Here is a 26307-nt window from a genome sequence, read left to right on the forward strand (position 1 = left end):
TTTGCTCATATCTCTGAATCAGGTCCCATGTACACAAATCTTACCCATGTGCTGATGACGGAGGGACTCTTGCAGGGGCGTATTAAGAGAGGAGGGGCTCATGTGTAGTCTCTGTCCAGGCCCCCTACTCTATCTGATTCCCTCTGATGAGACACATAAGTGCTGTCATACCCTTATTTTGTTGCTCTGCACAAAGCAATGGGGAAGCCTGAGAGATTACCACTGCATCGGGAGCTAGTGCTGTGATTCTGGCTGAGCACTATTTGAATTGAAGAACAGGAAATGGCAATCTGCTCTTAAGCAGTTGAAGATCTGATGCAGAAGCTATCTGGGGCTGTATGGCCACCTGTGCCCCGATGCCACTGTATCCTCTAACGTATTAGCCAGCAGCCGCCTCAAGACTAGGAGTAAAAACAGCCGGTGGTGTGTTGTAAGCTGTCAGTTGTCTCTTTATCAGAGGTAGGAGCAGCTGGGAGTTTAACATGTACTAAGCAGTGATAAGAGCGGAGAAGTGAGCCAGTTGGAGAAGTTGTACATGGCAACTAATAAGCTGCTCTGTATACTTTTATAGCATGCAAATTATAAATGTTACGTCAATGCTGATTGGTTGCCATTGGCAACTTCTCCACTGGCTCACTTCACTGTTTTCACTGCTTAGTACATTTCCCTCTATAGGCCGTCCACGAGCACTGTCTGGGTTTATAAGTGCTGGCTCAAAGTTGACAAAGGGGGAAATATAATTGATCCCCGGATATAATTCAATTAGTCCCGACCACCGGCAGTATTGCAGATTCCCTGAGGCAGGAGAAAAAAATTCCAAGATAACATACCCATTTTCGCGTTTGCAAACATGAAAACACATAGATCCAGTAAAACAAGTGCAGAAAAACAGGGTAACTGAAGTGCCCTGAAAACAAAATCATGGTAAAACAGGATTTTACTGTTATTTTTTTACTGCGAAAATGGATCGCGGGTATTGAATTTCGCCCAAAGACTAATGGGAGAGTGAATTGTTTAAAGCTGCTGCTTTTACAATAGCAAGTTATTGTTCTGGGGCTGGAACTCTGGTATTACCACTGTCATACAGAATCTCAGGGTCAGTTCTATTTATATTTGGAGCTAAGTAAATCCTAATCAAGAGCAAATATCTGGGCACTTTCACATCATTGCAAGTACTCTGATAAACAGATGGGATGCAAGTGACCTTAATGTGGCATAAACGCCAAATATTCCATCGGGGATTTATAATCAGATTTTATGGAACCTACTGTAGGGGTTACTGAGAGGTTATCATTTTCAAGTGTGTAGAATTATTTTCAGCTTGAGCTATTATACTATGTGTATGTGTGTGATTTATGTGTTTATTAAATAAAAAATGATATATTCTTAACAATATCCTAGTATAAGCGCTCTTTTCACGAGGTCATTTAACCAGTTCTTACATTTTTCTGTTGATATTTGCTATGACAGAAGTACTCTTTCAGGGGCATATTAAGAGGGGAGGGGGCCCATGTGCAGTCTCTGTCCGGCTCCCTCTGCTCTCTCTTTAGCCAGATGCATAGTCCCTGAGCGGCGGTACTAGTATACTCTAGTACTGTGCTCAAGTCTACTATGCATGCACAGGACACCACTGAACCGTTTTCCTGGTTATTTTGCAGGGCTGCCGCAGCAGAGCAGCAGTTCAGAGAGGTAAGTACTGAAGAAATAATGCAGAGTGTGCGTTGTGGCCCCCCTGCACTGTATTGCCCCCATTATAGCCACTGGACTCTTGGTTAACCTGTTTTTGTGAAGACCAGCTGAGCATGTCTAGAACTGATATTGAGTGTTCAGCAAGCGAAACGGTGTTCATTTGTAAGATGTTGTTTTATTTATTACACAGTGCGGCATTTGTACAGATATAATTGTCAATCACTTTTTTTTTTTCCTATTCATGGAGTTTTTTTTTTTACTCCTAGTGATTGACAGGTACCTTCACTTAAACCATTGATGCTGTGGATTCATTAAATACAGCAGGGATGTGAATATAGAGCCTGATTCAGAGTTGATCGCAGCGGCAAATTAGTTAGCAGTTGGGCAAAACCATGTGCACTACAGGGGGGGCAGATATAACATGTGCAGAGAGAGTTAGATTTGGGTGAGTTGTGTTCAAACTGAAATCTAAATTGCAGTGTAAAAATAAAGCAGACAGTATTTACCCTGCACAGAAACAATATAACCCACCCAAATCTAACTCTCTCTGCACATGTGATATCTGCCACACCTGTAGTGCACATGGTTTTGCCCAACTGCTAACAAATTTGCTGCTGCAATCAACTCTGAATCACCCACACAGTTATTTGATTCTCAAAGCACAGGATGCACGCACTGCATAGTCAACTGACGTGTGGTGGGGTGGGGCAGGTGAGGCAGAGCCTTTCCTGTCATACTAACATTTGTTCCAAAGTTTTGACTATATAACGTATATGAAAAATACAAATAATTTGTTTGAAATATCTTATTTGCATTATTCTAATGATTTTATAGCCAAAACTCTGGAGTAAAAAGTTTATGGCAGGTGAGGAAGTGCCTCACCTGCTTATCTTTTCCGCACATCTCTGATCAAAACTCATAAAATTCCAGGCATTTATACTGCTGCACCTGTGTATAATGCCCACATGTACCCTTTGGCTCATATATTGCATGTAAATCTGGCTCTGGTGCTAGCCAGTGCCTCCTGAGCCATTTAGCTCACCGCACGTCCCTGCGTTGAGTGCATACTATCATTCAGCTGAAATGGATAGTTAGTAACAATCTTTGAATATGTCACCATGATGCAGAAATTGTATTGCAAATAATTTCTATATTACGCTTTAGGAAACAGTTAATGTAGGGCTAAATCGCCCGCTGTTAGAAGAGACATTGATGCTCACTGTTGCTGTAATTATGTAGCAAGTGAGCCTGCTTTGTGAATGTGTATGTGTGTTTGGTAAACAGCTGTCAAATGTTAATTATTGTACATTATCTTTTTCTGCTGCATTTATCAGTGTTCACATGTATTGACATTAATATTTCAAGTAGTGATAGTTTCTGCATGCAGTAAACCTATGCCTTTACAAGTCTCACAAATAATACCTCTTCTTCCATCACTCACAGGGTCTTATGCAGAATTGGACATGCTATAATTCTACCCCAAAATACAAGCAGCATTTGCAATGACTAAAAAGATGAATGTATATGCGAAGCGACAGCTATCACAATGTATGTGTACGTTGGTGTTGGTAGCAAATGCGCACAGTTTATGAAAGGCATACTGTACATCACACACCAGACAATTGATAGACTATATTTGCTAAATTTGGCTATGCTTTAAGGTAATAATAAGGCTTTGAATATTTCTCTAATACATCTGAACAACTTCATATCTTGTATAAAGAAAAAAAAATGCTTAAAATACATGCAAAGGCAAAATATGTGCCCAAGCAATGGAGATATCACCAAACAGTGTTTTCACAAATGCATAGCTAATGCTGGCCACTGCCATCATCACACCTGGTATTAATACCTGTCCCATGCCACTCGCAATTATTATAGATATACCTGGCATTGTACAATCTGCATGTGTTTGCAGTTACACAAACACTCTCTTCATTTCCTCAGCCTTTGTTAGAATGTCCCTTCTCTCCCTAAACCAACTCTCCAGGTGCTGGTTGGCACAAGTATCGGAATCACACAAACCTGCAGTAGGTGCAGATTTTCTGGTCATGCAGAAAGCATCACAAGCTACAGTATGCCAACTGGAGCAGTACTCACTCTGCTACAGACTCATGGGGCTATATTTACTAAAGAGCGGGTTTTTAAAACTGGAGATGTTGCCTATAGCAACCAATCAAAATCTACTTATCGTCTGTCTAGCACCTTCTGGAAGATAATAGCTAACATTTGATTGGTTGCTATGGGCAACATCTCCAGTTCTAAAAAAAAACAGCACTTTAGTAAATATACACCCTGGTGCATTGATGACCACAGACCCTCTGACTTATAATCACCACTATCAGCTAATTACGAAGAGATAACAACTGTCGCTCCAGCATAAAACGAGCATTTGTTTCAACTTTTAAATAATGAAGCAAATGAAATTTAGGTGCAGATATACTGTATGTCTAAAATCTAATCTATACAAAATAGAAGACATCTGTACCGTCTTTAAATCAATGCATAACGATAAGTTGTATATAATGTCAGCGAAAATAGCTTCAAGTAATATTAAAGTATCTAGTCTTATTGGGCAGCTGCGATATCTAGTACATGTACAGTAATATCTTTTAAAGTCACATATGAAAAGAAATCTACTTACTATATGCACAGCCAAAGACTTCAATTCTCATTCCAATCCTCCCAGTTGGATTCCACTCCATTGGAACAAATCGTAGGAATCTGGCTTTTATGGAATGCTGGAACTTGTGGTTCACCACACGATCTGCATTTGTATTTCCTGAAAACACCTGTAGATAAAATGTAACAAAGAGAAAGATCATATTAAGATAATAATTACCATTACTATATGACAAAAGCCCTTTACCGCAGCAGCAGAACAGTTAAATGTCACACTGAAAACTGTCTTCTAATTGTCCTTGGTCTGATTGAGAGAAAAAAGTCTGGAAAGTGATAGAATTTGCATTTACAATGTGCTGCACTTTCAATTTGCTAATTTACAATGACCTTTAATAAACTCTGTTTGTGATGCAGAAAATCTACTTTCTGATGTCTTAGTGCCTGTCCAGGCAGGAACGCTTATTAAAGCCTTGATAGATGTCAGTCTCGGGAACAGATATTGTATTTAGCAGAGGTTTAAAAGGTTAGAACAACTAAAACAAATCACAAATACAGATTTATTTTAGATTCCGTAATATATTGGAATTATGCAACCGCCACAAGCTACAATATTGTAGACTGTCGGGGTTATTCAGGGTTGGTCACAGATTTTGCTATTTTAAATTGCATGCTGGGGGCTGCCCAGCATCTCAAAAATCTCAAGTAGAGGTTGACTCTTGCCTACGCAGCATGGCTAAGTATGCATGCGCACCTCCACCATGTTTCCGATCGCATGAAAAGCAGGCAACGTCATTGGAAAGTAAGATTAGTGGTTGTACACAAATTACCTAAGCAGATTGTAATTGTTTTTTCACCAACATGAATTAAGCTCTATTGATTTGAGCTTAAAGCAGTAAGTCTCTGGACCTCACTCATCTACACCCAAGCACATTCCGACAAGCAAAGGAAAAATGCTTGTAATAGCCTGAGCTGCTAATGGGAGTCTTACTCATGCGAGTTCACTCTTAGAACATTTAAGAACAAGTCATATCCCCTCAAGCACTCCTTCATGATGCTAAAAGGGGTTATGACATCCATTCAATATTTAGCAAACATTGGTAAACTTAGCTTACTGCTGTTAATGACCGTACAATCCGTACCATTACACTGTCTGTAGATGGAGTAAGTGATACTGTCTCCATTGCCAGTAATGCAGACCCAGCAAAGCATTCAGGCTTCAGTGAAGCCATCCATGCTTTGTTGAGACCCCACCAGGTTGAAACACAATGTACATGCACAGGCAACCATATCCAGTAGCATTAGGCTGCTGGCAACACACCACAGGAAATTATGGAGGAGGGAGTCACTGTAGGAACTCACCGGCTAGGCAACTGATATTCAATAAAGGTGGGCCCAGCATTATGACCATGCAATGCTGCCAACCCTCCCTTCATCTGATTGGTACAATGTGCTGGATAGTGCACTTCTGACCAGATGTTATGTACCGAAAGCAATTTCCTTTTTCATTCCCTAATACTGTATGTGCTCTCCTTTTCTCTTTATGTAATGGGCATTATGGTGTGTGGCATAACATGTAAATGGCATTACAGTGTGCGGCATAATATGTAATGGCCATTATGGTGTGTGGCCTAATAAGTAATGGGCATTACGGTGTGAGAAATAATGTGTAATGGGCATTATGGTGCGTGGCATAATGTGAAAAGAGCATTATGGTGTGTGGAATAATGTGCAGAGGGCAATATGGAGTGTGGCATAATATGTAATTGGCATTACAGTGTGTGGCATATTGTGTAAAGGGCATTATGGTGTGTGGCATAATGTGTTATGGGCATTAAGGTGTGGAATAATGTGTAATGGGCATTACGGTGTGTGACATATTGGGGGTCATTCCGAGTTGTTCGCTCGCAAGCTGCTTTTAGCCGCCTACTGGGAGTGAATCTTAGCTTCTTAAAATTGCGAACGAAAGATTCGCAATGTTGCGATAAGACATCTCTGTGCAGTTTCTGAGTAACTCGAAACTTACTCGGCATCTGCGATCAGTTCAGTGCTTGTCGTTCCTGGTTTGACGTCACAAACACACCCAGCGTTCGCCCAGACACTCCTCCGTTTCTCCAGCCACTCCCGCGTTTTTCCCAGAAACGGTAGCGTTTTTTCACACACACCCATAAAACGGCCAGTTTCCGCCCAGAAACACCCACTTCCTGTCAATCACAGTACGATCACCAGAACGAAGAAAAAACCGTGAGTAAAATTCCTAACTGCATAGCAAATTTACTTGGCGCAGTCGCAGTGCGAACATTGCGCATGCGCACTAAGCGGATAATCGCTGCGATGTGAAGAAATTTACCGAGCGAACAACTCGGAATGACCCCCATTGTGTAATGGGCATTACTGTGTGTAGCATAATGTGTAAGAGGTATTACGGTGTGTGGCAAAATGTGTAATGGGAATTATGGCGTGTGGCATAAGGTGTAATGGGCATTACGATGTGTGGCATAATGTGTAATGGGGATTTTGGTGTGTGGCATATTGTGTAATGGGCATTATGGTGTGTGGCAAAATGTGTAAGAGGCATCACTATAGGGAGGACAAATGACAAATAATGTAAGGGGCTTGAATCAGGATTTTTTACTTCCCTGTGATGGCTTGGGCATGCAGGTTGCAAAACAGGGGTACAAGGTAGTCATTTCCTACACGGCCATGCCCCATACAATGAGGCCACATCGTTGCATCAAGGCCACACACCCTTTCTGGAATGCGGGCTATATTTTTAAAATGAAAAATATATACAAAATGTGTAATGCGCTTGATGTATATTTGTTGAAATTTAAATTGTCAAAAAGTAAATACACAGGTGTCTGCTTAAATCAAATTCAACACACATGGAACTTGCTGGTATGATTAAATTAAAAACAAATTTATTAGCACACACATTTAGAACCAATATATAAAAGAAAGCTCGAGCACACTAATACATTCAGATTTCTTTGCCACTTTATAGTAGGACTTGAAACAGTGTAGCTTGTATGTTGCCACACAGACCTATTTGGTCTATTTGAATCAATTGAACTATCACGGTGCAGATGTTACTGTCCTGGCGGGCGGGTGCGGACGCTTCGGAGGTATGCTGACCTGGCGTCCCGGCAAGAAAGCTCCAAGGCTGATTTCAAATTCACCGCTAAATGCGGATTCGACTGACAGCAATCTGTACGTGTGCGGACTGAGCAAGGAGGATGACGACAGTAACATCTGCACCGTGATAGTGCCGGCGGCGGACGCTGAGAAGATATCCCGGTATCTCCTGTGCTGCGAGACTGAACCTTCCCGCAGGTCGGGTAATTATTACCAGCAGCACTTCCTCTGCACTGGGACGCCAGTAGCATAGAGGACGGGAGCTACAATTATTCTCTAAAGGCTGTAGTAACTGTTGCAATCTGTTCAATTGATTCAAATAGACCAAATAGGTCTGTGTGGCAACATACAAGCTACACTGTTTCAAGTCCGACTATAAAGTGGCAAAGAAATCTGAATGTATTAGTGTGCTCGAGCTTTCTTTTATATATTGGTTCTAAATGTGTGTGCTAATAAATTTGTTTTTAATTTAATCATACCAGCAAGTTCCATGTGTGTTGAATTTTATTTAAGCAGACACCTGTGTATTTACTTTTTGACAATTTAAATTTCAACAAATATACATCAAGCGCATTACACATTTTGTATATATTTTTTGTTTTTGTTGTTTGGGGGAGCTAGCAAACCCTCAGTGCTTGCAGCTGATGTATAGTTAATTAATTCATTACAAACATTTGCGCCAGGAGTTGGAGTGGTTAAACACTCTTAATATATCTCTATATTTTTAAAATGTCTGCGGGGGTTTGGGGTGCATTTTTAACTGTTCACACTGGGTGTCTAATTGCCTAGAAACAGCCTTGTTTGTTTTACCAAAATGGAATGGGGAGGGGGTGTAATTAACATTTTTTTGGCAGGATGGAGCAAAATTTATAGTTACGCCACTGGTCCTGCTGTTACACATTGTCCATGTTATCATATTATCACTGTGTGCTTTCTCTTTGTACTGTACCTTTACTGGCTGTTCAATAAAAACATTTTAAAAAATATAGACAACATATTCATACTGTAAATAGCACAGTGATGTTAAATGGAATAGGCCTCCAGCAATTAGTATCATTATTAAATAGTGCTCTTTACCAGGCTCGGGCTGAGCCCCAGGAATTTGACAGGTTATAACATCAGTGGAATAGGGATAAAAGTGCTGCTTGTCATAGGTTTTTCTGGTTTAATGCAGGTGAAATAAACCAGTAAATGAGGGAAACTAGGTGTTTTTTTAATTAGACTTATTTTTTTCAAATGTGTGTTATGTAGGTATTATACTATGTATAGTTGCCAGTGTTCTTAAGACCCCATTCCCACTATATTGGGACATTTCTCACTGGCCCAGCTAATATGGTGCTGAGTTCCACTTTAGTAGGTGTATCCTGGTCAAAATCACCCTGTTTTTGTGATAATAAGCAAATGCTGTATAGCTGATTTTTATTTTTTACTAGCGTAGCTTCTCGCATTCATTTAAATAGTCCACTCATTTCCATGAGGTGTCTGCATGCTGTATAGCCATATTGAAATGAATGGGATATTTAAATGGGTGGCAAAAGCTATGATCCACATGCAAAAGAATATAGTGATTTCAACAGCTTTATACTGTATGTGATCTCTACATCCAACGCATATGTATATACAACCAGTAGTTTATTTGCAATTTCACGTGCGGTTTATATTTACAGTATACTTGCATTTTTTGCACAAATGCACTGCCAGTGAGTAACCGAAGGAGGCAATGATACAATAAGTAATTAATAACATCTTTTAACTGCATGAAAAATCAGGTCAGTTTCCTATAGTTTTACGGAATTTATTTTTTGATATTAACTTTGTCTAATAGTGATGACTATAGAGCTGGACTTCACATTTTTTATATGTAACATACATAGTAACATACATAGCAACACACATAGTTAATGAGGTAGAAAAGAGGCAAAATGCCCATCGGGTTCAACCTGTAATCTGTATTAGGCTGTGCACATTATAATGCACTAGCTGAAATAATGGTTTCGTACCAATTGACAACTATATTTCGTATCACTCGCAGATACTTAATGTTATGATATTAAATGCTATAGCCTTGGACACTTTTTTCATCTAGAAAACTGTCCATTCCATTTTTAAATGCATTTACAGAGTCCGCCATTATTACCCTCTCCGGCAGGGAGTTCCAAATCCTTATTGCCCTTACGGTGAAGAACCCTTTACAGTGTCGGACTGGGGCATGAACAGCCCACAGGGGGAATGCAGTGGTAGGGGCCCATGGTTAGAGGTTTGGTATATTGTCTGGTCCCCTTGATAAAAAAATATATATAGGAGATATTGCTACCGGATACATGATAATATATCAAATCAATTACAGCAATGCACTGCAGAAAAAATATAGTCTTGTGTAGTATAATGTAACATATGTATAATGTAAAATTCCAGTGCTCAGTCTGGAATCTGATCCCTAGAGGAGGGGATGGGGGGCCCCATGCATGGCGACCCACTGGGGATTTCCCCTGTACCCCTGTGGGTCAGTCTGACCCTGACCCTTTCCTACGTTTTTGTACAGAATTTTCTTTCCTCTAGCCCCAGTGAGGCCGACGTGTCCTATACGAAGTTCTATTAATAAACAAATCCCCTGCTAACTCTTTCTAATGACCCTTGACATATTTGAAGATATTAATAATGTCTCCTCTTAGTCGCCTCTTTTCTAGTGTATACATATTTAACCCAGTAAGCCTTTCCTCATACTGCAGTGTCTCTAACCCTTTAATCAGTTTAGTAGCTCGCCTTTGAACTCTTTCGAGCTCCCCGATATCTTTTTTATAATATGGTGCCCAACACTGAACACAATATTCCAGGTGCGGACGTACCAATTATTTGTACAGCGGCAGGATTACATCCTCGTCCCTCTTCTCAATAGCCTGTTTTATGCACGCAAGGACTTTACTTGCCTTCTTTGCTGCATTTTGACATTATGTACTGTTATTAATCCTATTATCTATGAGCACCCCAAAATATTTTTCCACTACTGTTACCCCTGTATTTTCCCCATTAAGTGTGTAGGATGCAAGTTTGTTTTTAATCCCAAAATGCATAACTTTGCATTTTTCAATACTGAACCTCATTCCCCATTTAGACGCCCAGGTTTCAAGTTTAAGTAAATCATTCTGTAGAGACTCCACTTCGATTTCTGAATTAATTACCTTACACAGTTTAGTATCATCTGCAAAGATTGACACTGTGCTTCCCAGGCCTATTCCTAGATCATTAATAAATATATTGAGCAGTAGCGGGCCAAGTACGGACCCTTTTGGTATTCCGCTGACTGCTGGTGTCCAGCTGCCCAACATCCCATTGACCACTACTCGTTGTACCCTGTTATCCAGCCAATTACCTATCCATGTACAAATTGTATTTCCTAGGCCAAGTTCCCTTAATTTGATGTACAGTATCTCATGTTAGAAAATATCACCTAAAGATTGTTAGTTATACTAATTATATATATTTACTGAAAATAGCCACTACCCTTAGTAAATGTACACCAAGAAATTACTCAAACTTAAATTACTTAAATGTCTTTACAAAATATTTCCGGGTAGTTCTGTATACGCTGCATTCTTTTTAATACAGTAATATCATTGTGAGTTAAATACAGTATATAACAAGACTCAAGAATCTAGTCAGTTACCCCTTGGGGTACATATACCATAGGGTGACAGTCTCAGATACAGAGCCAATGTAAGATTTATTTGTATCAGAGAAAGAGGATTTATTAATTTATTTTTTTACTTCATTAAAGGTATTAACAATTATTTTGAACTAAATAGGTTTGGATGCATTAGCCTAGATGTAATGTTACAAATAGACATTATGTGACATTATGTTATTAGACATTAAAACATTCAATTAACATTCCAGAAACCACAAAAAATGCTATTTGTTCCTTCAAACACATAAAGTCTTAGAAAGACTCACGTAGCAGATTAAAATAGTCTAGACATCTTTATTTGTTTATCTATCTGTAGACGTATCATTGACTTTTGCATAGCGATGCTGATATAGGAGAAATAATTTATGAAAAGACTAATTAGCTTCTCAAGTAGGAAATATATTTGAAGGGCACACAGAATATTTGTTGGATGAAGAGAAATTAAAATAAAAAAAAGAAATCAGTAGAATTGCATTTTAATGCAACTAATAAAAAACTGGCTGAATGAAAAGGATTTTTACTTTTTTTTATTCCAACTCAAAGGACGTTTTAGATTTATTTTACAAAAAAGTGGATAAATGTACAGTAACTCGATGCGAAAGTAATCAAGCATAATTCAGAAATGTATGTATGTATTCCAATATAAAGTGTGTGTATGTGTGGAAGTGTGTGTAGGTGTGTCTGTGTGCGTGTGTGGTGGTTATATACTGTATGTGTCACAAATGTATCCACTAAATCTGTAGAACTCTGCAAAAAATACCTAATTCAACAGCCACATTTTAATAATCCCACTTCTCATCAGCTTTTTATAATACCATGCACCCCCCCCCCCCCAACTGTTTTATTTTTATGCATCAATTTCAAATGGAAGGGTATATACCACCATCCCACTATCAGCACATTTGTCTATACTTGTGGAAGCTTATCTTGAATGGATAAAAGGCAGGGTTGGACTCGCCACAGGGGCAGAGGGGAAACCCCAGGTGCCCCTCCCCCCCTGCTTTATGGCAACACCTCCTCTTCTAAGGATTAGGTTTCAGACTGTACCCTTGAATTACACATTATACATAAATTACCTTATACAGCACAGGACTGTGGTGTATTTTCTACAGTGCATTGCTGTTATTAATATGGTAAATCGCATGCGCTATCAGCATTTACTATATATTTATCAAGAGGCCCAGACCATGGCCCTCATTCCGAGTTGATCGCTCGCTACCTGCTTTTAGCAGCAGTGCAAACCACGAAGCCACGCTAGGCCGCCGCCCTCTGGGAGTGTATCTTAGCTTAGCAGAAGTGCGACCGAAAGGATCGCAGAACTTCTCCAAAAAAAGATTGTGCAGTTTCTGAGCAGCTCGAAACTTACTCCTAGCTATCGATCACTTCAGACTGTTCAGTTCCTGTTTTGACGTCACAAACACGCCCTGCGTTCGGCCAGCCACTCCCCTGTTTCCCCAGCCACTCCTGCGTTTCTGTCGGGCGCGCCTGCATTTTTACACACACTCCCCGAAAACGGTTAGTTTCCACCCAGAAACACCCACTTCCTGTCAATCACTCACCGATCAGCAGTGCGACTGAAAAGCGTTGCTAGAACTTGTGTGAAACTGCATAGTTTTGTGTGAAAGTACGACGCGCGTGCGCAGTGCACACCATACACATGCGCAGAAGTGCTGCTTTTTCAACTAATCGCCGTGCTGCGAACGAAAGCAGCTAGCGATCAACTCAGAATGAGGGCCCATGGACCCTCTAATGGTTAGCCAAGCCTCTGTGGTGACGGGCCAAACCCCCTCTGAAGACTGGCCACATCCCTACGCATTCAGGGCCGGTTCTTGCCCTTTTGGCGCCCTGGGCGGGAAATAGGGGCGTGGCTTCATACAGGGGGCATGGTCAGTTACGCCCCCTGTACAGTAGTGCAGCGCCGCTGAAAAAGAAAAAAAATTAATACTTACTATCCCCGCTCCCGACCGCTGCAGACCTCCGCCGGCGCCACTCCTCTCCTCGGATCTGGCATAGACAGACACTAGAGGTCAATTATGACCTCTAGCATCTGTGTCAGTCCCACAATGCTGTGCGATGCGCAATGACGTCATTGCGCACCGCACAGCAAAAGTTCTCTCCATTCCCTTCACAGCGGGGAACCAGCGGGACCAGCGGGGGACATAGCGGGCAGCGAGGGGCACAGCAGTAGCGGATCTTGCCATGGTGCAGCGCCCTCCGGATGGCGCCGGCACCCTCCGGAAGGCGGCACCCCGGGCAAAAGTCCTGCTTGCCCGTGGCAAGATCCGCTACTGTACACATTGTCCCCTATCACTGAATTCCCCTTCATGTGCCATTACGACATTAATCAAAGGCAAGTCACTCTAGTGTTTTTCACTGCTATGTGGATCTCCTGCCACTTTTTAAAAGCAATAGAAACACCTTTAAAAAGTGGTAATTCCCCTTTTATGATGTTACCATCTCCAAACATGGTTCAGCCCCTTTTGGAAGGTGGTTGGTTTTGTCTTAATATGAGATTTTTAATTGATATGAGATTGTGATTGTATGTAACAGAATATGAAGTTTCTAAAACCTATTTAAATTTAAACAGAAAATTATTCTATATTATCATCTGAATGCTTCTGACGCTAGTCACTGAAAAATAATCACTGTTCTTCATTCTTAAATGTGTCCATAATATGAGCTTGTTCTTGTATGTATTTAGTGTCAGGCCATGGTGGCACAGGTAAGTCTTTGTCGAGATAATACTATAATGTAATATCTGCCTCCTGCTCTATTGAGGACGTGATCAGTGTGGTGGTGGGGTGCAAAAAAAGGGTTATTCCTGAATAGACTTAATAGCGATGTTACCATGGATATTACCATCAACACATGGCCATAAATGGTTGAAAAAAACATATAATAAGTTACTAACATTAATATTTTTTGACAAAACTCATTTTTAGATGTTTTTGGATGAAAGCAGTGGTTTCTTGTAGGAAATATTCTAAGAATGTCAGTAGATAGCATTGGTAGCAGGAAAATGTTGACTTCTCACCTTCTATGTGGAGGAGATATATGACAACAAAACACTGAAGATCAACTTCCAACAAACTATGGGGTCTATGTACTAAGCCTTAGAGGGAGATTAAGAGGATGAAGATAAAGTACCAGCCAATCAGGTCCTAGCTGCCATGTCACAGGCTGTGTTTGAAAAATGACAGGAGCTGATTGGTTGGTACTCTGTCTCTGTTCACCTTATCTCTCTCCAAGGCTTAGTACATAGACCCCTATGTTTGATAAACATCAATGTTCAAATATTTATAATTGAGAAGTTCATGTGGTTGTTCAGCAAAATCCTAACTTTAGGCAGCAATGCCACTATAGCTTGCATAGTTCATAAACCCCAGATACAAAAACAGATGGATTTTAGTATATTTAGCTTATATTTTCTTTGATTCTATTACAACTTCGCACCAAACTTTTTCATATATATAATTTGTCTTTCTTAAATAAATAATAACGTGTTGGTTATCATACATGCCCCAAACTTTTGTGAAAAAAATATACAATATACAATGTCAGCCACACTGTTCTGTCTCCTGACGTACTGTGCACTCACTGCCAAACTGCTCCCTGTATTGCTACACTGTCTCCTCACCTGATGCACTGACCCCTTTCCTCTCTCCTGTTACACTATCCACTCCCCTGCTGCTCTATCCCCACTGATACCCACCTCTCCTTCTGCGCTGTTGCCTTTTACTGCTACAAAGTCTGCTCTTCTTGCACACTATCCCCTCTCTTGATCCCTTGTCCACTTTCCTGATGCACTGTCAACTTTACGCATTCTACATTTTCTCCCCTACTGTGTAGTCTCCTCTCTATCTGCACTGTCCCCTATTAATCTACACAGTCTCTATTCCTGCCGCACTGTACTCTCTTTTACTGCACTGTCCTCTCTCCCACTCTACTATATTCTATTCTGCCCCTGTCCCCTCTTTCAACACACTGTCATGTCTCCTGTCGCACTCCTCCCTCACCTACTGCACTGTTTTCTCTCCTGCCGCAAAGTACCCTCTCGTAGTATGCTGTAGACTCTCCAACATGAAGTCTTCCACAAGATACAAAATACTCTGCTACTGGACATTAACTATTCATTTATAATTGCAACATGGGTGTTTTAAGAGGGAAGAAGACTCTTGTGGAGGGTCCAAGTGCCCCCTCAACCTCACGCTGATGCATGCACAGTGGAAAGTCTGGCAAAAAAATACTATAAATGTACATCTCCGGGAAAATGGTGCCTCTTCAGAAAGTAAGTATATTAAATATATCCATCATGCAATACCATCAGGGAGGCTACAAATTTATTCTGCAGCAGGATAATGACCCAAAACATACAGTCAATTTCCTTAAGAACTAACTTCAGTGTAAGGAAGAACAAGGAGTCCTGGAAGTGATGATATGGGTCTCATAGAGCACTGATCTCAACATCATCAAGTATGTCTGGGATAACATTAAGAGACAGAAGGATTTGAGCAAGCCTACATCCATTAAATATCTCTAGTTAGTTCTCCAAGACGTTTGGAACAGTCTCCCCACCGAGTTCTTTCAAATACTATGTGCAAGTGTACCTAGATAATTTTAGTGATGAGCACCGGAAATTTTTCGGGTTTTGTGTTTTGGTTTTGGGTTCGGTTCCGCGGCCGTGTTTTGGGTTCAAACGCGTTTTGGCAAAACCTCACCAAATTTTTTTTGTCGGATTCGGGTGTGTTTTGGATTCGGTTTTTTTTTTTCAAAAAACCCTAAAAAACAGCTTAAATCATAGAATTTGGGGGTCATTTTGATCCCAAAGTATTATTAACCTCAATAACCATTATTTCCACTCATTTTCAGTCTATTCTGAACACCTCACACCTCACAATATTATTTTTAGTCCTAAAATTTGCACCGAGGTCGCTGGATGACTAAGCTCAGCGACCCAAGTGGCCGACACAAACACCTGGCCCATCTAGGAGTGGCACTGCAGTGTCACGCAGGATGGCCCTTCCAAAAAACACTCCCCAAACAGCACATTACGCAAAGAAAAAAAGAGGCGCAATGAGGTAGCTGTGTGAGTAAGATAAGCGACCCAAGTGGCCGACACAAACACCTGGCCCATCTAGGAGTGGCACTGCAGTGTCACGCAGGATGTCCCTTCCAAAAAACACCCCCCAAACAGCACATGACGCAAAGAAAAATGAAAGAAAAAAGAGGTGCAAGATGGAATTGTCCTTGGGCCCTCCCACCCACCCTTATGTTGTATAAACAGGACATGCACACTTTAACCAACCCATCATTTCAGTGACAGGGTCTGCCACACGACTGTGACTGAAATGAAGGGTTGGTTTGGACCCCCACCAAAAAAGAAGCAATTAATCTCTCCTTGCACAAACTGGCTCTACAGAGGCAAGATGTCCACCTCATCATCATCCTCCGATATATCACCGTGTACATCCCCCTCCTCACAGATTATCAATTCGTCCCCACTGGAATCCACCATCTCAGCTGCCTGTGTACTTTGTGGAGGCAATTGCTGCTGGTCAATGTCTCCACGGAGGAATTGATTATAATTCATTTTAATGAACATCATCTTCTCCACATTTTCTGGATGTAACCTCGTACGCCGATTGCTGACAAGGTGAGCGGCGGCACTAAACACTCTTTCGGAGTACACACTTGTGGGAGGGCAACTTAGGTAGAATAAAGCCAGTTTGTGCAAGGGCCTCCAAATTGCCTCTTTTTCCTGCCAGTATAAGTACGGACTGTGTGACGTGCCTACTTGGATGCGGTCACTCATATAATCCTCCACCATTCTTTCAATGGGGAGAGAATCATATGCAGTGACAGTAGACGACATGTCCGTAATCGTTGTCAGGTCCTTCAGTCCGGACCAGATGTCAGCATCAGCAGTCGCTCCAGACTGCACTGCATCACCGCCAGCAGGTGGGCTCGGAATTCTGAGCCTTTTCCTCGCACCCACAGTTGCGGGAGAATGTGAAGGAGGAGATGTTGACAGGTCGCGTTCCGCTTGACTTGACAATTTTGTCACCAGCAGTTCTTTGAACCCCAGCAGACTTGTGTCTGCCGGAAAGAGAGATCCAAGGTAGGTTTTAAATCTAGGATCGAGCACGGTGGCCAAAATGTAGTGCTCTGATTTCAACAGATTGACCACCCGTGAATCCTTGTTAAGCGAATTAAGGGCTCCATCCACAAGTCCCACATGCCTAGCGGAATCGCTCTGTGTTAGCTCCTCCTTCAATGTCTCCAGCTTCTTCTGCAAAAGCCTGATGAGGGGAATGACCTGACTCAGGCTGGCAGTGTCTGAACTGACTTCACGTGTGGCAAGTTCAAAAGGTTGCAGAACCTTGCACAACGTTGAAATCATTCTCCACTGCGCTTGAGACAGGTGCATTCCACCTCCTATATCGTGCTCAGTTGTATAGGCTTGAATGGCCTTTTGCTGCTCCTCCAACCTCTAAAGCATATAGAGGGTTGAATTCCACCTCGTTACCACTTCTTGCTTCAGATGATGGCAGGGCAGGTTCAGGCGTTTTTGGTGTTGCTCCAGTCTTCTGTACGTGGTGCCTGTACGCCGAAAGTGTCCCGCAATTCTTCTGGCCACCGACAGCATCTCTTGCACGCCCCTCTCGTTTTTTAAATAATTCTGCACCACCAAATTCAAGGTATGTGCAAAACATGGGACGTGCTGGAATTTGCCCAGATTTAATGCACACACAATATTGCTGGCGTTGTCCGATGCCACAAATCCACAGGAGAGTCTAATTGGGGTAAGCCATTCTGCGATGATCTTCCTCAGTTGCCATAAGAGGTTTTTAGCTGTGTGCGTATACTGGAAAGCGGTGATACAAAGCGTAGCCTGCCTAGGAAAGAGTTGGCGTTTGCGAAATGCTGCTACTGGTGCCGCTGCTGCTGTTCTTGCGGCGGGAGTCCATACATCTACCCAGTGGGCTGTCACAGTCATATAGTCCTGAGCCTGCCCTGCTCCACTTGTCCACATGTCCGTGGTTAAGTGGACATTGGGTACAACTGCATTTTTTAGGACACTGGTGAGTCTTTTTCTGAGGTCTGTGTACATTTTCGGTATCGCCTGCCTAGAGAAATGGAACCTAGATGGTATTTGGTACCGGGGACACAGTACCTCCAACAAGTCTCTAGTTGGCTCTGCAGTAATGATGGATACCGGAACCACGTTTCTCACCGCCCAGGATGCCAAGGCCTCAGTTATCCGCTTTGCAGCAGGATGACTGCTGTGATATTTCATCTTCCTCGCAAAGGACTGTTGGACAGTCAATTGCTTGGTGGAAGTAGTAAAAGTGGTCTTACGAGTACGACTTCCCCTCTGGGATGACCATCGACTCCCAGCAGCAACAACAGCAGCGCCAGCAGCAGTAGGCGTTACACGCAAGGATGCATCGGAGGAATCCCAGGCAGGAGAGGACTCGTCAGAATTGCCAGTGACATGGCCTGCAGGACTATTGGCATTCCTGGGGAAGGAGGAAATTGACACTGAGGGAGTTGGTGGGGTGGTTTGCGTGAGCTTGGTTACAAGAGGAAGGGATTTACTGGTCAGTGGACTGCTTCCGCTGTCGCCCAAAGTTTTTGAACTTGTCACTGACTTATGATGAATGCGCTGCAGGTGACGTATAAGGGAGGATGTTCCGAGGTGGTTAACGTCCTTACCCCTACTTATTACAGCTTGACAAAGGCAACACACGGCTTGACAAATGTTGTCCGCATTTCTGTTGAAATACTTCCACACCGAAGAGCTGATTTTTTTTTGGTATTTTCACCAGGCATGTCAATGGCCCTATTCCTCCCACGGACAACAGGTGTCTCCCCGGGTGCCTGACTTAAATAAACCACCTCACCATCAGAATCCTCCTGGTCAATTTCCTCCCCAGCGCCAGCAACACCCATATCCTCCTCATCCTGGTGTACTTTAACACTGACATCTTCAATCTGACTATCAGGAACTGGACTGCGGGTGCTCCTTCCAGCACTTGCAGGAGGCGTGCAAATGGTGGAAGGCGCATGCTCTTCACGTCCAGTGTTGGGAAGGTCAGGCATCGCAAACGACACAATTGGACTCTCCTTGTGGATTTGTGATTTCGAAGAACGCACAGTTCTTTGCTGTGCTTTTGCCAGCTTGAGTCTTTTCATTTTTCTAGCAAGAGGCTGAGTGCTTCCATCCTCATGTGAAGCTGAACCACTAGCCATGAACATAGGCCAGGGCCTCAGCCGTTCCTTGCCACTCCGTGTGGTAAATGGCATATTGGCAAGTTTACGCTTCTCCTCCGACAATTTTATTTTAGATTTTTGAGTCCTTTTTTTACTGATATTTGGTGTTTTGGATTTTACATGCTCTGTACTATGACATTGGGCATCGGCCTTGGCAGACGACGTTGCTGGCATTTCATCGTCTCGGCCATGACTAGTGGCAGCAGCTTCAGCACGAGGTGGAAGTCGATCTTGATCTTTCCCTATTTTTGGAACCTCAACATTTTTGTTCTCCATATTTTAATAGGCACAACTAAAAGGCACCTCAGGTAAACAATGGAGATGGATGGATACTAGTATACTTATGGATGGACGAGCGACTGCCGACACAGAGGTAGCTACAGCCGTGGACTACCGTACTGCGTCTGCTGCTAATATAGACTGGATGATAATGATATAAAAAATATATATATATCACTACTGCAGCCGGACAGGTATATATTATATAATGACGGACCTGCTGGACACTGTCAGCACTGCAGACTCCTAAAGTAAGCTACTAGTATCAAGAAGATAGAAAAAAAAAAAACACCACAGGTAGGTGGTATACAATTATGGATGGACGAGCGACTGCCGACACAGAGGTAGCTACAGCCGTGGACTACCGTACTGCGTCTGCTGCTAATATAGACTGGATGATAATGATATAAAAAATATATATATATATCACTACTGCAGCCGGAAAGGTATATATTATATAATGACGGACCTGCTGGACACTGTCAGCACTGCAGACTCCTAAAGTAAGCTACTAGTATCAAGAAGATAGAAAAAAAAAATACCACAGGTAGGTGGTATACAATTATGGATGGACGAGCGACTGCCGACACAGAGGTAGCTACAGCCGTGGACTACCGTACTGCGTCTGCTGCTAATATAGACTGGATGATAATGATATCAAAAATATATATATATCACTACTGCAGCCGGACAGGTATATATTATATAATGACGGACCTGCTGGACACTGTCAGCACTGCAGACTCCTAAAGTAAGCTACTAGTATCAAGAAGATAGAAAAAAAAAAACACCACAGGTAGGTGGTATACAATTATGGATGGACGAGCGACTGCCGACACAGAGGTAGCTACAGCCGTGGACTACCGTACTGCGTCTGCTGCTAATATAGACTGGATGATAATGATATAAAAAATATATATATATCACTACTGCAGCCGGACAGGTATATATTATATAATGACGGACCTGCTGGACACTGTCAGCACTGCAGACTCCTAAAGTAAGCTACTAGTATCAAGAAGATAGAAAAAAAAACACAACAGGTAGGTGGTATACAATTATGGATGGACGAGCGACTGCCGACACAGAGGTAGCTACAGCCGTGGACTACCGTACTGCGTCTGCTGCTAATATAGACTGGATGATAATGATATAAAATATATACATATATATATCACTACTGCAGCCGGACAGGTATATATTATATAATGACGGACCTGCTGGACACTGTCAGCAGCACTGCAGACTCCTAAAGTAAGCTACTAGTAGTATCAAGAAGATAGAAAAAAAAAACACCACAGGTAGGTGGTATACAATTATGGATGGACGAGCGACTGCCGACACAGAGGTAGCTACAGCCGTGGACTACCGTACTGCGTCTGCTGCTAATATAGACTGGATGATAATTATATAAAAAATATATATATATCACTACTGCAGCCGGACAGGTATATATTATATAATGACGGACCTGCTGGACACTGTCAGCACTGCAGACTCCTAAAGTAAGCTACTAGTATCAAGAAGATAGAAAAAAAAAAACACCACAGGTAGGTGGTATACAATTATGGATGGACGAGCGACTGCCGACACAGAGGTAGCTACAGCCGTGGACTACCGTACTGCGTCTGCTGCTAATATAGACTGGATGATAATGATATAAAAAATATATATATATATCACTACTGCAGCCGGACAGGTATATATTATATAATGACGGACCTGCTGGACACTGTCAGCACTGCAGACTCCTAAAGTAAGCTACTAGTATCAAGAAGATAGAAAAAAAAAACACAACAGGTAGGTGGTATACAATTATGGATGGACGAGCGACTGCCGACACAGAGGTAGCTACAGCCGTGGACTACCGTACTGCGTCTGCTGCTAATATAGACTGGATGATAATGATATAAAATATATATATATATATCACTACTGCAGCCGGACAGGTATATATTATATAATGACGGACCTGCTGGACACTGTCAGCAGCACTGCAGACTCCTAAAGTAAGCTACTAGTAGTATCAAGAAGATAGAAAAAAAAAAACACCACAGGTAGGTGGTATACAATTATGGATGGACGAGCGACTGCCGACACAGAGGTAGCTACAGCCGTGGACTACCGTACTGCGTCTGCTGCTAATATAGACTGGATGATAATGATATAAAAAATATATATATATCACTACTGCAGCCGGACAGGTATATATTATATAATGACGGACCTGCTGGACACTGTCAGCAGCACTGCAGACTCCTAAAGTAAGCTACTAGTAGTATCAAGAAGATAGAAAAAAAAAAACACCACAGGTAGGTGGTATACAATTATGGATGGACGAGCGACTGCCGACACAGAGGTAGCTACAGCCGTGGACTACCGTACTGCGTCTGCTGCTAATATAGACTGGATGATAATGATATAAAAAATATATATATATCACTACTGCAGCCGGACAGGTATATATTATATAATGACGGACCTGCTGGACACTGTCAGCACTGCAGACTCCTAAAGTAAGCTACTAGTATCAAGAAGATAGAAAAAAAAAACACCACAGGTAGGTGGTATACAATTATGGATGGACGAGCGACTGCCGACACAGAGGTAGCTACAGCCGTGGACTACCGTACTGCGTCTGCTGCTAATATAGACTGGATGATAATGATATAAAAAATATATATATATATCACTACTGCAGCCGGACAGGTATATATTATATAATGACGGACCTGCTGGACACTGTCAGCACTGCAGACTCCTAAAGTAAGCTACTAGTATCAAGAAGATAGAAAAAAAAAAACAACAGGTAGGTGGTATACAATTATGGATGGACGAGCGACTGCCGACACAGAGGTAGCTACAGCCGTGGACTACCGTACTGCGTCTGCTGCTAATATAGACTGGATGATAATGATATAAAATATATACATATATATATCACTACTGCAGCCGGACAGGTATATATTATATAATGACGGACCTGCTGGACACTGTCAGCAGCACTGCAGACTCCTAAAGTAAGCTACTAGTAGTATCAAGAAGATAGAAAAAAAAAAACACCACAGGTAGGTGGTATACAATTATGGATGGACGAGCGACTGCCGACACAGAGGTAGCTACAGCCGTGGACTACCGTACTGCGTCTGCTGCTAATATAGACTGGATGATAATGATATAAAAAATATATATATATCACTACTGCAGCCGGACAGGTATATATTATATAATGACGGACCTGCTGGACACTGTCAGCACTGCAGACTCCTAAAGTAAGCTACTAGTATCAAGAAGATAGAAAAAAAAAAAACCACAGGTAGGTGGTATACAATTATGGATGGACGAGCGACTGCCGACACAGAGGTAGCTACAGCCGTGGACTACCGTACTGCGTCTGCTGCTAATATAGACTGGATGATAATGATATAAAAAATATATATATATATCACTACTGCAGCCGGACAGGTATATATTATATAATGACGGACCTGCTGGACACTGTCAGCACTGCAGACTCCTAAAGTAAGCTACTAGTATCAAGAAGATAGAAAAAAAAAAACACAACAGGTAGGTGGTATACAATTATGGATGGACGAGCGACTGCCGACACAGAGGTAGCTACAGCCGTGGACTACCGTACTGCGTCTGCTGCTAATATAGACTGGATGATAATGATATAAAATATATATATATATATATATATCACTACTGCAGCCGGACAGGTATATATTATATAATGACGGACCTGCTGGACACTGTCAGCAGCACTGCAGACTCCTAAAGTAAGCTACTAGTAGTATCAAGAAGATAGAAAAAAAAAAAACACCACAGGTAGGTGGTATACAATTATGGATGGACGAGCGACTGCCGACACAGAGGTAGCTACAGCCGTGGACTACCGTACTGCGTCTGCTGCTAATATAGACTGGATGATAATGATATAAAAAATATATATATATCACTACTGCAGCCGGACAGGTATATATTATATAATGACGGACCTGCTGGACACTGTCAGCAGCACTGCAGACTCCTAAAGTAAGCTACTAGTAGTATCAAGAAGATAGAAAAAAAAAAACACCACAGGTAGGTGGTATACAATTATGGATGGACGAGCGACTGCCGACACAGAGGTAGCTACAGCCGTGGACTACCGTACTGCGTCTGCTGCTAATATAGACTGGATGATAATGATATAAAAAATATATATATATCACTACTGCAGCCGGACAGGTATATATTATATAATGACGGACCTGCTGGACACTTTCAGCACTGCAGACTCCTAAAGTAAGCTACTAGTATCAAGAAGATAGAAAAAAAAAAAAACACCACAGGTAGGTGGTATACAATTATGGATGGACGAGCGACTGCCGACACAGAGGTAGCTACAGCCGTGGACTACCGTACTGCGTCTGCTGCTAATATAGACTGGATGATAATTATATAAAATATATATATATATATCACTACTGCAGCCGGACAGGTATATATTATATAATGACGGACCTGCTGGACACTGTCAGCAGCACTGCAGACTCCTAAAGTAAGCTACTAGTAGTATCAAGAAGATAGAAAAAAAAAACACCACAGGTAGGTGGTATACAATTATGGATGGACGAGCGACTGCCGACACAGAGGTAGCTACAGCCGTGGACTACCGTACTGCGTCTGCTGCTAATATAGACTGGATGATAATGATATAAAAAATATATATATATCACTACTGCAGCCGGACAGGTATATATTATATAATGACGGACCTGCTGGACACTGTCAGCACTGCAGACTCCTAAAGTAAGCTACTAGTATCAAGAAGATAGAAAAAAAAAAACACCACAGGTAGGTGGTATACAATTATGGATGGACGAGCGACTGCCGACACAGAGGTAGCTACAGCCGTGGACTACCGTACTGCGTCTGCTGCTAATATAGACTGGATGATAATGATATAAAAAATATATATATATCACTACTGCAGCCGGACAGGTATATATTATATAATGACGGACCTGCTGGACACTGTCAGCACTGCAGACTCCTAAAGTAAGCTACTAGTATCAAGAAGATAGAAAAAAAAACACAACAGGTAGGTGGTATACAATTATGGATGGACGAGCGACTGCCGACACAGAGGTAGCTACAGCCGTGGACTACCGTACTGCGTCTACTGCTAATATAGACTGGATGATAATGATATAAAATATATACATATATATATCACTACTGCAGCCGGACAGGTATATATTATATAATGACGGACCTGCTGGACACTGTCAGCAGCACTGCAGACTCCTAAAGTAAGCTACTAGTAGTATCAAGAAGATAGAAAAAAAAAAACACCACAGGTAGGTGGTATACAATTATGGATGGACGAGCGACTGCCGACACAGAGGTAGCTACAGCCGTGGACTACCGTACTGCGTCTGCTGCTAATATAGACTGGATGATAATTATATAAAAAATATATATATATCACTACTGCAGCCGGACAGGTATATATTATATAATGACGGACCTGCTGGACACTGTCAGCACTGCAGACTCCTAAAGTAAGCTACTAGTATCAAGAAGATAGAAAAAAAAAAAACACCACAGGTAGGTGGTATACAATTATGGATGGACGAGCGACTGCCGACACAGAGGTAGCTACAGCCGTGGACTACCGTACTGCGTCTGCTGCTAATATAGACTGGATGATAATGATATAAAAAATATATATATATATCACTACTGCAGCCGGACAGGTATATATTATATAATGACGGACCTGCTGGACACTGTCAGCACTGCAGACTCCTAAAGTAAGCTACTAGTATCAAGAAGATAGAAAAAAAAAACACAACAGGTAGGTGGTATACAATTATGGATGGACGAGCGACTGCCGACACAGAGGTAGCTACAGCCGTGGACTACCGTACTGCGTCTGCTGCTAATATAGACTGGATGATAATGATATAAAATATATATATATATATCACTACTGCAGCCGGACAGGTATATATTATATAATGACGGACCTGCTGGACACTGTCAGCAGCACTGCAGACTCCTAAAGTAAGCTACTAGTAGTATCAAGAAGATAGAAAAAAAAAAACACCACAGGTAGGTGGTATACAATTATGGATGGACGAGCGACTGCCGACACAGAGGTAGCTACAGCCGTGGACTACCGTACTGCGTCTGCTGCTAATATAGACTGGATGATAATGATATAAAAATATATATATATCACTACTGCAGCCGGACAGGTATATATTATATAATGACGGACCTGCTGGACACTGTCAGCAGCACTGCAGACTCCTAAAGTAAGCTACTAGTAGTATCAAGAAGATAGAAAAAAAAAAACACCACAGGTAGGTGGTATACAATTATGGATGGACGAGCGACTGCCGACACAGAGGTAGCTACAGCCGTGGACTACCGTACTGCGTCTGCTGCTAATATAGACTGGATGATAATGATATAAAAAATATATATATATCACTACTGCAGCCGGACAGGTATATATTATATAATGACGGACCTGCTGGACACTGTCAGCACTGCAGACTCCTAAAGTAAGCTACTAGTATCAAGAAGATAGAAAAAAAAAACACCACAGGTAGGTGGTATACAATTAT

At 41.8% G+C, this 26307-nt stretch overlaps 1 protein-coding gene across 1 annotated transcript in view; it reads right to left on the reverse strand.

The window, feature by feature from the left end:
- The window catches only part of CNTNAP5 (contactin associated protein family member 5), a 737066-nt gene that overhangs the window by 345303 nt on the left and 365456 nt on the right, over positions 1-26307 (reverse strand). Inside the window, exon 4 of the mRNA XM_063933980.1 lies at positions 4334-4481. Within this exon, the coding sequence (XP_063790050.1) occupies positions 4334-4481 (148 nt within the window). The remainder of the gene's footprint in view (positions 1-4333; positions 4482-26307) is intronic.

Source organism: Pseudophryne corroboree, chromosome 7, assembly GCF_028390025.1.
Source record: "Pseudophryne corroboree isolate aPseCor3 chromosome 7, aPseCor3.hap2, whole genome shotgun sequence".
Taxonomy (NCBI): Eukaryota; Metazoa; Chordata; class Amphibia; order Anura; family Myobatrachidae; genus Pseudophryne; species Pseudophryne corroboree.